Below are 16,839 nucleotides of genomic sequence, written 5' to 3'. Positions count from 1 at the left end.
AAAAATATATATTTTGTAATGTAACTAAAAATTTAAGGTTTTCGGAATTTTTCCTTTATGTGTGCTATAAAACGTTGCTTCATGCCAAATTTCAAGATTCTAGGTCGACTGGAAGTACCCTTTAGGTTTTGATTCCCTTGCGAGTACTTGCGAGTTTCAAAATATGCAGCTTAAATTGCTGTTTCTTTTGATTGCGTTGACATAGAAGTTTGATTTTGTTACAGCTTAAAGGTATTATAGACCTGAGTATTTGGTATGAATTTCAATTTAATACCTCTACGCGTTTATGAGGAAATGGGTAGTAAGTTTAAAATTATTAAAAAAATATATATTATGCGATGTAACTAAAAATTTATGGTTTTCGTAATTTTTCCTTTATCTATGCTATAAGACGTTGCTTCGTACCAAATTTCAAGATTCTGAGTTCACGGGAAGCATCCTGTAGGTTTTGATTCCCTTGCAAGTGTCGAAAATTTGCGGCATAAACGGCTGTATCTTTTGATTGCGTTGGCTTAGAAGTTTGATTTTTTCACAGCTTCAAGGGACAGTAGACCTGAGTAATTGATATAAATTTCAGCTTCATACCTCCACGCGTTCCTGAGAAAAAGGGTCTTGACAGACGGACGGACGGACAGACGGACAACAAAGTGATCCTATAAGGGTTCCGTTTTTTCCTTTTGAGGTACGGAACCCTAAGGTTCCGTTTTTTCCTTTTGAGGTACGGAACCCTAAAAATCATCTATTCTCCTTTACCACCTGTAGCCTCCGATTCCAAAACCTATCTTACCAATTACAGAATGTTACCCACCAAACACAAGAGTAGAAATTTCTTAGAAGAAAGTTTTTTTCTAGAATAAATCTATTTCGGAGTAGATTTAATCGCAGTACAAATAATTACAATACAAATTTTTAGGAGTTGTAGTATTTAGGAGTAGAAATGTTTTGGAGTGTATACACATCAAAGTAAATACTTTTGAAAATAGTAATATCCAGAGTGGAATTGTTTGATAACAATAAATATCAAGGAGTAGATGTATTTGAAATTAAGTCTATTTAGGAATAGATATTTTAAATATAGGGATATCTAAAAGAAAAAACATTTGAGGATAGGGATATTTAGGAGCACGGAAATTTTATCATTGGGCTGTTCCTATGCCGAGTGAGATATCTCGTTGGCGTATGCTAGCACGGCTGGAGATGCAAATTGCAAAACAAAAATTTGTACTGCAAATATTAGTATGTGCAATGTGCATGGACACTTATTAATATTATTGTATGATATCTCTATGGTTTGCCCCAAGTGACTGTAGCCGTTCAATATTGTTATAATTGACCCTATTTATGCAAAATGGGACCAACCCACACTTTTTCCAAAATCGAGTTAATAATGCAGAAGCATTCCAAATTGACTCTTCAATCGAAGATGAAGATCACACTGGATTAGACAATTTTCACAGAACAAAACATTTTCACAACAAAGTAACCACATTCTAACAGATGTGTATTAAGTATATAAGTATGCAAACAAGAACCGAGCTGCATGATCATTGATCACCCAATGTTTTAAAAATATAAATTTTATACTTTTTTAATTAAAAGATCCATGTAGCAATGGCTCCCAGCATTTTTTTTTTAAATAAAACGTCATTTAGAACCATACAGATTTGTTCTTTGTTGATAGTATAATATTATTGTTATGTTAATAAAAAAAATATTAAGATTATGTATCCTTTTGTCGGCATCATTAACACATGTTCATTGGCACTATGTACGGGTAAATTCAATTTTTTGTTATTTTTGTGGCCGTAACAGTACACATTAGTTAGTGTTTAACGCAATTAAAAAGTGTTAGGTATTTTTGTAGGACTATTCAGCTTGTGAAAATGGCAAAAATAAATAAAATAAAAAGTAAGTTTGTTTCGTAATTTAAGCAGTGGTTGTCGATCTTTTAAAATTTGGTTATTGTTAAGGTTATATTTTGAATTTCTAAATTGTAATACTTGTGAATAGTCAACTTTACCCTGAAATATTTTAATACGGGCTTTAGATTAAAATGTATTTTTTTTTTGTGGATACGACGAATTTAATTGGTAATAATTAAAAAAGAATCCTTTTTAAAAAAGTTTAAAATCTGCTGAATTAAAATTCTTTCTACCTCAAAACTGAGCTCCTTTGACATAGACCTTAGCCGGTACCGACTTCAAAAAATATGAAAATTGGGTGCAGAAGTAGTCGAGGCTTAGCCGAATTTTGAAAAAGGCACTAATGAAGAATAAGAATTATTTCAGACTTTTTAGATCATTTTAAGAATATCGCTTTTTCCTGGGAAGTCGGTTTCAATTTTTTGTTATTCTCATAATGTCATTGTGTGGATTGGTTCTGGTTTAAGTAGGTCCAATTAAGCTGTGAGTGTCACTGTTATTTTAGCCGGAGACTGCGAACCTTTCGAGAAATATGTGAGAGACTGTAACGTGTGTATCTGCGGCGCCGACCGTACCCCCTCCTGTACTAGGCTGGACTGCACCAAGGGTGAGTATTTAAACCAGAATTACTTTACTAAGTCACAATAGAGAACGGTTTGACGCAAAAACCCTACAGTGGAATTGTTTAGGAAGGACTCGACTCTATTTTGATGTGCTAAGTAATCACATACGGTTTTGCTCGATAGTTTTACTCCAAATCGAGTAACAATAATTATTACTGTTTGGACCGCAAAACTCACAGCTCGAAGGCTCGCATCGAGACGACTCGATGGAATGAAATACATATTATATCGATGAGTAAAACTATCGAACAATTTTGAATGGACGAAAGTCCGAGCCGTGGTTTTTACTCTACGTGATTGCTCGATCGAGCAAAATCGTATATGATGAGTACCTTAATTAACCTTATTAAGTTTGAATTTTTACGCACATATAAAAAAAACTCTTTTAAAGATTTTTAAATCAAATTACACACGTTATAGCTTATCTTGAGTTTTGAAACCAGAGCAGGAAGCATTCTATTATGTAACGCAAGCAAACAATTTCATTCTTTCTTTTTCAGATAAAATTGCAGACGACGATGATTATTAGAAAAAATAGTACTTAATTATAATATTATGTAACAACAAATCTATACATATAATAAAACTGTAGAAATGACAATTCTGTACATTAAAGATATCCAAAAAATAATAAGCGGGGGCTGTTACTACATCGCTATAGAAGCCACAACTGTGGTTTGTTTTTTGTCTGTCTGTCTGTCTGTCGGTCTGTCTGTCTGTATGTTTGTTCCAGCATCACACGAAAACTACTGATCCGATTTGAATGCGGTTTTCGCAGATATATTTGTCTTCTTTCAACTTAACATCTGGTGTATAAATTTTTCCCCCCTCACCCCTCTAAGGGGACCAAAGAGGGGGTCAAATTTTGTATCAAACTATTTTCTTCAATGGACTAACTTCATATTTATTAACTGTATTTTTCAATTTAACATCTGGTGTATAAAATTTTTCCCCACCCCTTTAACCCCCAGAGGGGGTCAGATATTGTATTAAACTTTTTTTAAACATGAAAACTACTGATCCGATTTGAATATGGTTTTCGCAGATATATTTGTCTTCTTCCAACTTCATATCTGGTGTATAAAATTTTTCCCCCCTAACCCTCAAAGGGGACCAAAGAGGGGGCAGATTTTGTATCAAACTTTTTTCTTGAATAAACTTACATCATATTATAAACTGTATTTGTTTATAAACTGTACTGTGACAAGAGAGGGAGCAAGATTTTGTATAAAACTTTTTTCTTTAACACGAAAACTACTGATCCGATTTGAATACGGTTTTTGCAGATATATATGCCTTATTCAAACTAAGCATCTGCGCCGCCCCAATAAGCCCCCCCCCCCTCCCCCCCGCAAAAACGTGTTGCGTCGTTAGTGTTGAGTTTTAATTCTCCATTAGGATCAAACAAAGTTATTTATTAAAAGTAAAATTAATCTAACCAAAACTTTACATACAGATTTTGAGTGTCGTTTGATTAACATGCGGGCTTTGCCTCCGGCCGGTACTTGGGGGGGCGTAGCCTAACGAAGCAACCAATTGACTTGATTTTTGGCATCGACTTAGTTGAAAGGATAGAGAGTAACATAGGCTACTTTTGGTCTTGGAAAAACATCATGTTTCTAAAGGAGATTTGCAAGAATATTCGTATTGTACACGATTTTCGAATTCCACGCGAGCGAAGCCGCGGGCAAAAGCTAGTAAGTAATAAGTGAATAATAATATATAATACTCGCAAGCAATAAGTTGTAAGTTATAACTTATGACATATGAGTAATATCACACGCCAAAATACACTGTTAATCTGGGACACGGTGGCCAAGACGAGCCAAGCGAAGCGCAAGGGCACTACCTACTTTTTCTGGAAACGTTTCGTCGTATTTTTGAACCCTCGTGACTTTAGTTTGGATAATGCCAGATACTTAATTTTTTTAAGATATAATGAAATGAATATTTATAATAATTAAATGAGTGAAGTTTGAATATCGTATCTATTATACTTTAGATTTTATACGTGTCCAAAAACCCACAATTTTGTCGCTGAGTCACCGATCATCAAACATTAATTACATCAATTATTATTTTTTAAAAGTTAGAGAAAAAAAATATTTGAAAGCCAATTTGTCAATTAGATATGCCATAAATCATGAGTTAAATTTTTTTTTCTCCAACTTTTGAAAAAAAATATTCTGTGACTTCATACTAATCTGACCTATACCTACTTCATAGGAAAATCGTTATAACTTCTAAACTATCTGACTTAGAGCACTGAAATAAAGAATTTATGTAAGATAAAAACCTCTCCTATCTTTTTAAAACATAAAAGAACCAGTTTAATGCGCTAGATTTTTCACAAAAAGCCATTAATTAAAAAATACACAATTTTTTTCTTAAACTTTGGTTTTTTTTTATGTTTAATTCCACGAAATTTATAAGATTTTGCCTGTGTAAGCGTAGTCCACAAGTTTAGCTATCAAATGAGACCTTTTTTATCTTCATAGGATATTTACATGAGAAGTACTGGTCAGATTTGTGTGAAAGCCTGGGAAAAACTAAAATAGCTGCCATTATACAACCGTGAGAGAGAGAAAAAATTTGAGAACCAATTTGTCGATAAAATATGCCATAGTCACATTAAAGGATCGGACACCGGTGTCGGGATACATTGTATGTAAACATCTATAAATTATAAATATATAATACGAAACATTATCTAATAATCGTAATCATTATAAATGCTTTAAACAACCAGATAAGAAACAGAAAATATCTATATAATGAGGTGACTACTAAAAGTTTTATAATAAGAATTGAACATTATTGAAATATGGACATTCAAATCAAAGGAGATCTCGATGGCATCAGTGACCAGCAATTGGATTTCATAAGGAGAAAAATAAAAGAAAATAACATAAAAGGGAAAGATGCGACCGTATCCGTGATTGGGCAAGCCGGTGACAATTTTGGCGCTGCCGTGAGAGTTATCTCCATTAAGAACGAAAAAGAAGATTTTAAAATTATAGTGAAGGTTACATCAAATGTTACGAGACTATTAAATGAAACTAATATATTGGCTGTGATAACGTTTACAAATGAAATCACGATGTATAAGGAAGTTCTGCCGATGATGACTCAATTACAGAAGAATGTTGGAATAGAACCGAGTGATATGTTTCCCGTTCCTATCTGCTATGGTGCAAGCAACGAAACACCACACGAAATTATATTATTGGAAGATTTAAGGAAAGAAAAATATGTGATGTTAGATAAGTTTAAGCCCCTGCCGAATGATACCATTAAATTGATATTGCGAACCGTTGCACAGTACCATTCCTTGTGTTTTGTTTTAAAAGAAAAATGCCCCGAAGAATATACTGGATTTTGTAATAAGCTTATGAATATGAACGCAGTTGAAACATTATTGCAATATACTCAAACTTTCAAAACTATCGGACAGCAGATAAGTCAAATGTTTGAAGACAAGTTAACAGCGAATATAATAGTAAAGACAATAAATGAACAAATAGATAAAAAATTTAGGATGGAGAAATCCGAAAAAGGTTCCAAATATTTGATTATTGTTCATGGAGATTGTTGGACGAACAATTTCTTATTCAAGTTAGAGGTTTGTGACACTTTTTTTTTTCTTAATTTATATCCAGAAGATAAAACGGGACCCTATTACTGAGACTTAGATGCCTGTCCGTCTGTCTGAAAGTTGAAATTTTCAAAGATTGTGTGTTTCTGTTGCCGCTAGAACTACAAACACTAAAAACAAAATAAAATTAATATTTAATTCCCATACCTACAACAAACGTTATTTTTTGGACTTTTTTGCTCGTAATCAATCAGTTGTAATCAATAATGACAACTGCTAGGTACTTGATTTTTTTACAAAATCCTTAGTTATACCTATGTCTACTTTAATAATTAATAATAATATTTAAACAGACTAAAAATTTAAGGGGGGCTCCCATACAAAACACAATTTTTGGCCAATTTTTTCCTCTATAACGGTACGGAACACTTCGTGTGCGAGTCTGATTCGCACTTGGCCGATTTTCTTAATACTATTTTCCATGTTAATAACAATGTCAGGTAGTACACCATAATATGGTGTATTGGATATTATTATTCACTAGATGATGCCCGTAACTCCGTTGCGGCAAAACTGGTTTATCGCGCGGGGACCGTACATTTTTTCGGAACAAAAATATATTATGTCCTTTCCCGGGACTCAAAGTATCTCCATGCCAAATTTCTGCAAAATCGGTTCAGCGGTTTGGGCGTCAAGAGGTAACAGAGACACAGACAGACACACTTTAGCGTTTATAATATTAGTATGGATTATTTATATCCTATTAAGCTCGTTGTTGTCACTAATTTTTATGCAATTTTAATGTTTACGTTTAGAAGTGTAGTGCGATTAAAATACTACAAGTGAGATTATTCACAGTTAAAATTTCCTTTTTCAGGGCGACAAGCCAACGAAGTGCATTATGATCGACTACCAACTAGTGAAAGAAGCACCACCAGTCATCGATATATTTTATGTAATTTTTAACTGCACCGACTATGAAACAAGGGCCAAGCATTACTACGAGTGGATAGATTATTATCATTCACAATTAGAGATAAATTTAGATGTACACGGTTTAAAGATAAAAACCACATACCCTAAAGATAAACTCGAAAGTGACCTTTGTAGATACGCAAAAAATATGCTCGGAACGGCGATAATCTCTAATAGTCTCATGATAAGAAATAATGAAGAAATAGCCAAAATAAAGGAAACTATGTCAGAAGCAGAGAATATAGGACATTTTGCGGAAAGTTTTAATAATATGTCCGGCTTACACGTGGAAACGGTATTGCTAATAAAACAACGTATCGTGGATACAATAAAAAGCTGCATCGATTTTGGGTATTTAAATCCAAATAAATATATTTAAAATAAAATTAATGTAACTAGCATAATATGTAGTTTCATATTTTATTTACAATAATAAACCAAAATTTGGGTACGGAACCCTAAAAACTGTGTATTTATGTCTCCCTAGATATATTAGCCAGGATGATAAATGAGTTAAGTACAAGATTTGTTAAAATTATAAAAGAAAAATTAGTTATTGTCCTCATGTTATAAAATGATAGCTATCTGGTTCTTCCACTCACTCTTCTTATCGAACAAAAATGTCCTGATTTTTGATATTTTAATTTTGAATACGAATTCTTTAATATTTTCAGTAGATACTTTCCGAAATTTCCTCTTTCGAATGCCCATGAGACGTATCGTTGATTCGTTGACGTAGCTAGATGTAGTGCAGTTCCCAGGGGAGAAAAACAAATATTACACTCAATTTTACACCGTACTGAAAACACATGAAGTCACGTTTAGGAAAAATAACACATTTTTAAATACGAGTATTTATGAATCTGTGAGAACGTTGTTGTAGGTTAAAAATATAGTCACTAGTGACTACCATTATTAATTTATAATGACTTCGTTTTAATATTTTTTCTAAATGTTAACATGGATATGTGGGGTTGTTATAAAGCTACTTTAAACGTTTGTTCTCCTTACAATAAGAAATTGGAGGAATTTAATTTTTTAGATTAAAATTTTTAGTCTATACTTATGATGTACTACTGTCTACTCCTCTTACTAAAAAAAATTACACAGCGTACCTACACGAATAATAAGCATGATTCCTAGGCAGCGTATATTCCAGGTCCACAAAGACAATCAGACCTTGTATAAAATGATTCGTTGTGTAAATATTTTTATTAGAACGTAAACATTCAAGTTTCAGTAGTATGACAATAAAGAATTCGCTTGCAAAATATATTATGTGTACAAGATAAACAGTTTGTGTCAACAAGCAGTTCCCATGGTCCTTCGAGCTGTCCGTGTGAACGGGGGGATCCTGGGAACGTCCTTGAATGTCCTGTGCATGCATTTTTTTATGTGTCAATACTTAATGCAAATAAGCGACTGGCCGCGATTATATCGTGGGAGAGCCATGCTTCGGCACGAATGGGCCGGCTCGACTGGAGAAATACCACGTTCTCACAGAAAACCGGCGTGAAACAGCGCTTGCGCTGTGTTGTCCGTATGTAACAAAATGTTAGTTATTAATGAATATTGACATACATTATTAATGAATATTGACATACATTCTGATCAATTGTATTTTAGGGAGTACCGTCACAAGGCGATTAAAATAAGCACTAGAAACGGCGACAATTATGTATCAGTGGTCGCCGGTTTGTGCCTCTAGTCCAAGAGCCAGGTAAATATTTTTCCCGTGTCAAAACTCAAACGCCAGTTAATTTGCTTCCCATGGTCCTTCCCGTGTGAAATGAATGATCCTGAGAACCGTGCGTCCTCGCTGACCTTATCTAAATTATATTGCGTGGTTCAAATTTTTAAACAGGCATAAAAATTGTGTGAAATTCTTCAGTAAAAAGAAAAATTATTATCTTCTTTTGATTAATATCATTTTCTATATTATGTATTAAAAAGCTGAATTTTGAAATATATATATAGCACGGCAGTGCTCCAGCCAAGCTTTTTAGTTAAACTTATCTTTTATTCTATTAAAGGCGTTCATGTAATTGTGACAAATAACCCTTTCACTTCGCAATGCGTGCTTTATTTTACATCGATTTTCTACGACCGGCGACCCTGTATCATTAAACTCCGATCGCACAGACATAATATTATGTCTTATCCTTCCCACGATTAATAAGTGTTTATTTCTTAATTGATCGTCAGCCCTACTTAAGTGCCCATTGATGAATATTTAAAAAAAATCGAGACTTTTTTTTATTCGAAAGATAAAATTTGTATATGAGGGTATTTCTCACGGTAGTTCCTGTGAGAACCGGGGAACCCTGGGAACTCCTCGCCTGACCTTGTGGTTACCGTACCATTACTTTATAGTCCACGAGCCAGGTAAACATTTTTTATGCTCAACTTTAGGGTAGCATAATATTCCCATGCTCGATTTGGTGTGAACAAGTTCATGGGAAAAGTCATTAAGTCATGTTACGTTTTAATTGATTTCTGTTATAGTAATTTAATCGCTTTTGGGGAAAAAAACGGCGAAACCTAATAATTATTATTTATTATGCAGCTAAAAGAGCGTTTGACGCCGGTAATATTAATATTACTTATTAATTATTATCTAAAAATAAAAAATTGTATGCGATTATGTAAAAAATAAATAAAAATGACATTATTTTAAGCCAGAAAGATAAAGGGAGCAATATATTAGCTGCATAATATCTGCAATGTATTTAGTGCAGGCACCTAATTGAGGTAATCTGACTTCAACAATTTCGTTAACGAGTATTGTAATCCATAATTGTACAAGTTAAAATATGGGGGTTCACGAGTTATTCAAAAACGATTAACATATCTGCGGCGGCACGTGTCACCCTAGCGAGCGGCGCTCGGAATTCCCACTAAAATTTCATTCCCACAAGAAATATTCCAGTGTGGGACCCGAATTTGTTTGACCGTTGATATTATAACTTCGTCATCGAAACCCCACCTTAAAACCCACGGAATAAAGGAGGTTTTCCCCAAACTAGGATCGAATTTGAGATAAGTATTTTTTGCCTGTCAATTGCAAGGTTGCGATCATTATTTTGTGTTTGCTTTCCGTGAACCCTCGGCTCCATTGTGTGTAAGACACCTCCAATAAATAGCATATCTGTCGCCTTACCGACGTAAAAAATCTTACCTTACCAAATTGGGACAAAAGATACGAATAGGAACTATAAATTAGGAAGAGTTGTTAAAATATAAAGTTTTGTTAAAGATTACTTTGAAAGTTAGTTTGAAGTCCTGTTAGAAAAAACATGTCTCTAATGTAGATCACACCATTATAATTGAACGTGAGTGAAGAATCGAACAAGTAACATTTCGTAACATACGGACAATAACTCATTTTTTCCCTAATTATTTAAATAAAACTTGTAAGTTATCTACTACATAACCTAGCTTATATATCTGGCTACACATATAATCCATATTTTTTATATTTCAAATAATTTTTCCGGCCCTAAAGCCTCCATTTAAGCAAAAAAACGGGAAATTTTTTCATGTTACTTAGCTTATTCTTCTACTCACGTCTTGAATTATGGGTGAATTTAACACCTGTCTAGTCAAGACAATGTTCACATGACCCGAGCCACCAAACTCCGTTCCTAACTAAATTCCGTCAACCTTAATATCCTTCCTCTTCCCTACACACTTCTTTCCTAACTGCGCCCCATCTTTGCTTGATCTGATTATAATATAGTCTCTTTCTTGAATCACGTTAGTACACATGGACAATTTAATGCCGAAGCCTACCATGACCTGATCTTTCTCTCCTATAAAATCCGTTACCCTAAGCCCAAACCTCGCATTTTCATGCAGCATAGTTCTACAACGCAATTGACCCGGATAAGCTTAAAGTTTACCTTTTGACAATAATTAACTGGTAGGCGTTTTATAATGCGTCTACTGTGGACGAAAAGATGGGAGTTCTCAATACACTTTTATTATAGATATTTGATCTACATGCACCTTTACGACCTGTTAGGCTAAAACACCTGCCTGCGCCGTGGCTCACTGATAAAATAAAAAGGACTTATGGCTAAAAGAAACTCCACCAAAACTTAGAACTAGCCCTATACTAATAGCAATGCTAGGCGCGCTTCACTTCTCTGATCCTGTTCTTGAATGGTTCCGTAGCTATCTTTATGGTAGGACTCAATGTATAAGGCTCACTGATCGGATGTCTACTTTCTGCAGTATGTCTGCGGACGTGCCCCAAGGTGGTATCTTGTCTCCTGTCCTTTATTATAACTCCTAATAATTTAATATTATTAAATGTTTTATTTTTGCCTGAAAAAGAAAATCAAAAATATATTTTTTTGTTTGAACCCTATTTTAACCCCTTTTAATTTAAGGCTGTACATAAAATGAAATATACAGATAAAATGTAACATTCCGTATTAACTCCCAGATTTTAATTCCCACGCTCACGGCTCGACCTTCCGTCCCGTGTGAAATTTACAAAAATACAAAACGATTTTTTGGGTTCCCTACGAAATTATAAACCATTCGAATTTTCCTATGATCATATTATTATCTACTTCCAATTTAACCAGTTATAGGTTAACTATTTTTCTTTAGTTTCTGCAAAAATTTTAAGCAGAAATATTTTAGTAGCGAAAGCTGATAATATTATTATGTACCTGACCCATATTCTCCCTTATATTGCACAAAAATAACGTATATTTATTAATTGCATTGTTAGGTTAAAAAGAAAAAAGTCCGAAAACTAGTAATTGATGCAAAGCATGTCAGCTAAAGTATGTAGAGCTCATAATCGGAACCCGTTAATAAGGGCACGTTCACGCTTAGCTATTTGTAAAGTTCCCGATCGCGAAGATACCGTGGGAGCCAGGGGGTTCGTGGCGCGTGCCAGAGGATTACCCCACCACTTATTAATGTAAAATTACCCTTAATATGTTTGTAAAGGCGGGAAAAGTTTACTATCGTGATAATAAGTTAATGGCCTTTTGTGGTCTCTACCCATTTTTTTGAGTACGAAAACTGATATTCAAGGTGTAACTAAACATAGTGATAAATGATAATACTTTAGGGTGTGTACGTGTTCCTTGTAGAGAGTTCACTGTGAAAGTAGCAGCGCTGAAAGACCAAAATTTTTTTATATTTTTGTATGGGAAATCTCGTGAGTTATGACTTGTGACGCCAGGGCGCTTGCCCATACAAAACGGAAAAAAAATTAGTCTTTCAGCGCTGCTACTTTCACAGTGACCTCTTTACAAGGAACATATACACACCCTTAAGTGTTATCACTTAGTTTTGTTACACCTGTATATTTTTTGTTTAGATAATAATTTATGCTTATGGCTGTTGTGTTTGGTGATTTAATAAGGAATAATTTTAGAAAAAGTTGACCCTCGAGTTTTACATATTATATTTTTTTATGTTCTTAATTCTTATTAATTTATAACGATATTAATTCTTATATTTTTTAATGTAAAACCCTTTGATTATAACCTTGTCGCTAAGGCTAATTAAGTTTATCGTTATCAGAGCCAAGGCACGAGGCCTTTTGTCCCCTATTCACACGGGTACGGGTAGGACTAGAAGCGTGTGAACTGTGAACGGCAGGGGTGGGGTCTGGGAACATGAAATTCCGTTAAGAAATCACAAGAAATAACGAAACGAAAGAACTGCCGCGCTCAGTGATGAATATTATTAATTTTACTGTAATTAAATGAAAAGTTTGACAGAAAATGTGTTGGGCTTATGTCCAAATCTTTATTTAAAATTTACACTCAAGAGTCCGGGTGCCATCGAAATCCTGAAACAAACGTAATAAGTTAATAACTAATAAGTACCAAGATCATTTCCCATACGAGGATATTTACCATATTTGAGTTATTATTCAGCTTTATAATTAACCTATACCTATATATTATTATAATCGCCCGTGAAGATATCTATCTCGATCTAAAAGACTATAAAAGTACAATACTATAAGACTTCGTTGTCTGTCTGTCTGTCTCCAGGCTGTATCTCAAGAACCGCTATAGCTAGACTTCTGAAAATTTTGAAATCAAATGATGATGACGAATTATCTAATTTGCTTAGTAGCATATTATTATGCTTTTAGTTCTTAAAACAACGCCGAAAAATTATATATTCTACAAGGAGGTCGGAGTTATGCTCACCACCTTCGAACCATGGTAAGTATATCTTAAAGCATTATTTTATTTTTTGGTAACATATACCATATTTATAAAACCAAAATCACTATAATATGTTTCTATTTAAATTTGAGGAGTTTCCTCGATTACTAATGGATCCCATCATCAGGTCACCACTTTTGTGAACATGGTACCAAATTGGGTAATAAATACCCTATACCACAAAACAAAAACTGTGAAAATCGGTTCACAAACGGCGGAGTAATCGTTGAACAATGAACATACATTGAAAAATTACAGCCTCCTCGTTTTTTTAAAGTCGGTTAAAAGTTTAAAACTAACGTTCTTTTGCCTAAATTTAGGTTTTAGGACCGAAAAATCATTTGAAATAAAAAAATGTGGATCATGTATAGCTAAATAAATTAGCAAAGCAAGTAAGGATGAAGTAAGACTAGGTAAGTTACAAAATTTTTCCAAATTATAAGGGAAAAAATGAGGAATATTATTGTTCTTATATGTCCGTGGTTCTTATGTTGTAAAATGTTAGTCACCGGCTTCTTCCACTCGTGTTTTAATTATGACGTAAGTGTTGACTGATCTCTTCACATAACAGCAAAACTAGCTACATTAAGCCCGGCCGCACATTGTCCGAATTCTGATCAGAAACAGTTGAATTTCGCCGGACCGCCACCCCGCACACTATCTGAAATATCCTTCCGTCGAGTTCGAGCTCACTCGGCTCAGTACAAAATGTAAGAGGCAGTGCGGACGTTCAACTGTTTCTGATCAGAAATTTCGGACAATGTGCGGCCGGGCTAAAACGGAAAACAGTACTTCGAGCACTGACATAGTTATACTACGTAGTACTTACTACCTCAGTGACTTCGAGACTCATATTTCAATGGACCATCTCGTAAAATTTCATTGTCATTTCATAAGAATACCAATTTATCGTTTGATAGAAAACGGAGTGGATCGAACGAGGAAGGAAGTTAACAAATTATATTAGGTACACTAATATTGCATTAAAATATAATAGTTTGGTATTAATTTATCGGAAATTATATTATGCAGACTACAGTCATCCACATAATTATATATTCTCATACTATTAAGTAAGCATAGTTACTCAAAAAATCGGCCAAGTGCAAGTCGGACTCGCGCACGAAGGGTTCCGTACCGTTATAGAGCAAAAAAGCCCAAAAAATGTGATTTTTTGTATGTCCCTTAAATATTTATTTTATTTCAACTTTATTATAATTATTAAAGTACAAATATAAGTAAAAATTTCAAGTGCCAGCCATTATTGATATCGAGCAAAAATTGCAAGAAAATCACGTTTGTTGTATGGGAAGCCCACCTTAAATATTAATTTTATTTTGTTTTTAGTATTTGTTGTTATAGCGGAAACAGATATACACATTCTGTGAAAATTCCAGAAATCTAGCTATAGCCGTTCTTAAGATACAGCCTGGTGACAGACAGACGGACAGACATACATCGAAGTCTTAGTAATAGGGTCCCGTTTTTACCCTTTGGGTACGGAACCCTAAACATGGGCCACAAAAGTTGGTCAATAATTCAGTAATGGAATTTAAACGAGTTTTTGTCACTTGTGGCCCCTGTCACAGTATTACAATATTTACCCTATAATGTAGTACTGTGCCCCTGTGGGACACAAGTTTGGTCACACGTGACACGTTGTTGCCAATCCGTCGCCACTCGCCACGGCACGCGTCAAGGGGACCGCTACTTAGCACGGAAATTATACGATTATTTAAATTGTAAATGGTAAAGATTAATAATGTAGATCACGGGAATTAAATTAAGACATTTTTAAGCTATTGATAAGCAACCCTAATTTTTAAAGCCTTTTTTTGTATTATGACGATTGACGGGTAATTTACAGTTGTTTGGGCATGCCGCATGTCACTTATAATTAGATTTTGATGATTTTAATAACTTAATTTAAAAGAATTTTACTGGTTACAGATAAAAATATATATACTTAGTATATTTATATACAGTGCAAACAAAAGTAAATTTGTAAAACCTGATAAGATATTTTTGAACCCTATTATATTGAAAATGAATGTTTTTGTAAGATCATAACTGGCATTCTTTAGATTTCAGTTATTTTTATTGGTATCTTCTTTTTCAATCCTCGTCACAATTTTACATTCCTTATTTATTGCAGGGATATTCCCCTCACTAACCGCATAATACTTCAGTGTTAAAATTAAATATGTATCGGGAGCATTAACGCTACATTGTCCGTGTGAGAACTCGTGTTGTCCCCGGGGAACGGACCCAGGAAATGGGTTCCGTGGGAGCGAACTCAGAGAGCCGGGGGAACGCCGCCGGAACATCCTGGATTTTTGTTACTCGATACTTTGACTACACGATCGACGAACTTGTGCCAAAATAGGCACATTGCATCTCTTGTAGATGATGTAATGAACAAAACAAAGTGAGGTACTTGAGAGTCCCCTCTATAGAGTTCACTGTCAAAGAGTGACTTTATTATGTAAGCCAGGGGTCACCAAATGGCAGACCGCGGTCCGCATCCGGACCGCCGACCCATTTTGTGCGGACCAAGCATGTTCGAAGATGAACTTGTTAAAAATAAATTTAGGTCTCGACATACTGATCTCCAGGATTTAATGTCAATAGCTTGCACCAATTTCACTCCAAACAAGCAATGAAAAATTGACACTTTTCTCATTGATAAGTATGTAAATAAATACCACAGTACCTAAGCAATATTAGTCTATACTGTGATAAATACTTTTGTTATTTCCGTAATTACATTGTTTATTTTTTTATGTGCGGACCGGAAAGTCATTTTATTTCCTAAAATGGACCCCGTGCGAAACTAATTGGTGACCCCTGATGTAGGCCAATTCATGACGCTGCACTGGAGTGTGATATTTTAGCGCTACTACTTTTACAGTTAACTCTATATTAAGGGACACTTAATATACACATTCTAAAGTATTATAACTTTTTGTTACACGCTGTAATAGTAGCGCTACTACCTTACTAATTACAATTTAAATAATATAATATTATAATATGTGCAGGGTGGCCAAATAAATCACATTTCGTAGCTGAACGTTAAGTGCATACGACATTACGGTGCTAAGTGAGGTCTTGTGCTGTTATCTGCTCAATTATGACAGCTCCCAGGGGTAAACGACTGTCAAAGGGAAGGTTGAACTTTAACCGTTATCCGCCCTTATAATGGTCGAGGACGTCGTGAACTACATCAGTAAGAAGACATCCCTCCATTTGGGGGTCGAACGTCTGCAGTCTCGCCACAAGGTCAACTTCAGTTCCTTTGTGGTGAGAGTACCGACGCATCTTCTGTCGACCTTTGTAGCGGAGGCAGGGCCTGATCTAGCTTATTATCCGCTCCGGGCAAAGATAATTTTTGCCGCCCTTTACATACAGAAAACCATACAAGTCATAAGCTAGTTTTGTTGGGGAATAATGGGGGAATATTTAAGTATACTGTAAAGTACTTAAAATATATTTCCAGTATCCAACCTAAAGTA

The 16,839-nt window shown here is 34.6% G+C and overlaps 1 protein-coding gene across 1 annotated transcript; it reads left to right on the top strand.

Moving 5' to 3' along the window:
* The first annotated feature begins 5,245 nt into the window (after nucleotides 1–5,245).
* On the top strand, nucleotides 5,246–7,521 carry LOC121726368. The gene is made up of 2 exons (XM_042113708.1): nucleotides 5,246–6,167; nucleotides 7,018–7,521. Exons 1-2 carry the CDS (start codon nucleotides 5,370–5,372, stop codon nucleotides 7,492–7,494), a joined length of 1,275 nt encoding a protein of 424 aa, XP_041969642.1. The 5' UTR covers nucleotides 5,246–5,369; the 3' UTR covers nucleotides 7,495–7,521.
* The last annotated feature ends 9,318 nt before the right edge of the window (nucleotides 7,522–16,839 follow it).

This window comes from Aricia agestis, chromosome 4, assembly GCF_905147365.1.
Source record: "Aricia agestis chromosome 4, ilAriAges1.1, whole genome shotgun sequence".
NCBI lineage: Eukaryota > Metazoa > Arthropoda > Insecta > Lepidoptera > Lycaenidae > Aricia > Aricia agestis.
Note: the sequence above shows the minus strand (reverse complement) of the source record. Positions and strands in the feature narration are given on the sequence as shown.

Coding starts and splice junctions, on each gene's coding strand:
- LOC121726368 (XM_042113708.1), top strand. CDS start 5,370: ATGGACATTCAAATCAAAGGAGATCTCGATGGCATCAGTGACCAGCAA. Junction 6,168..7,017: donor ATTTCTTATTCAAGTTAGAG/GTTTGTGACACT, acceptor TTCCTTTTTCAG/GGCGACAAGCCAACGAAGTG.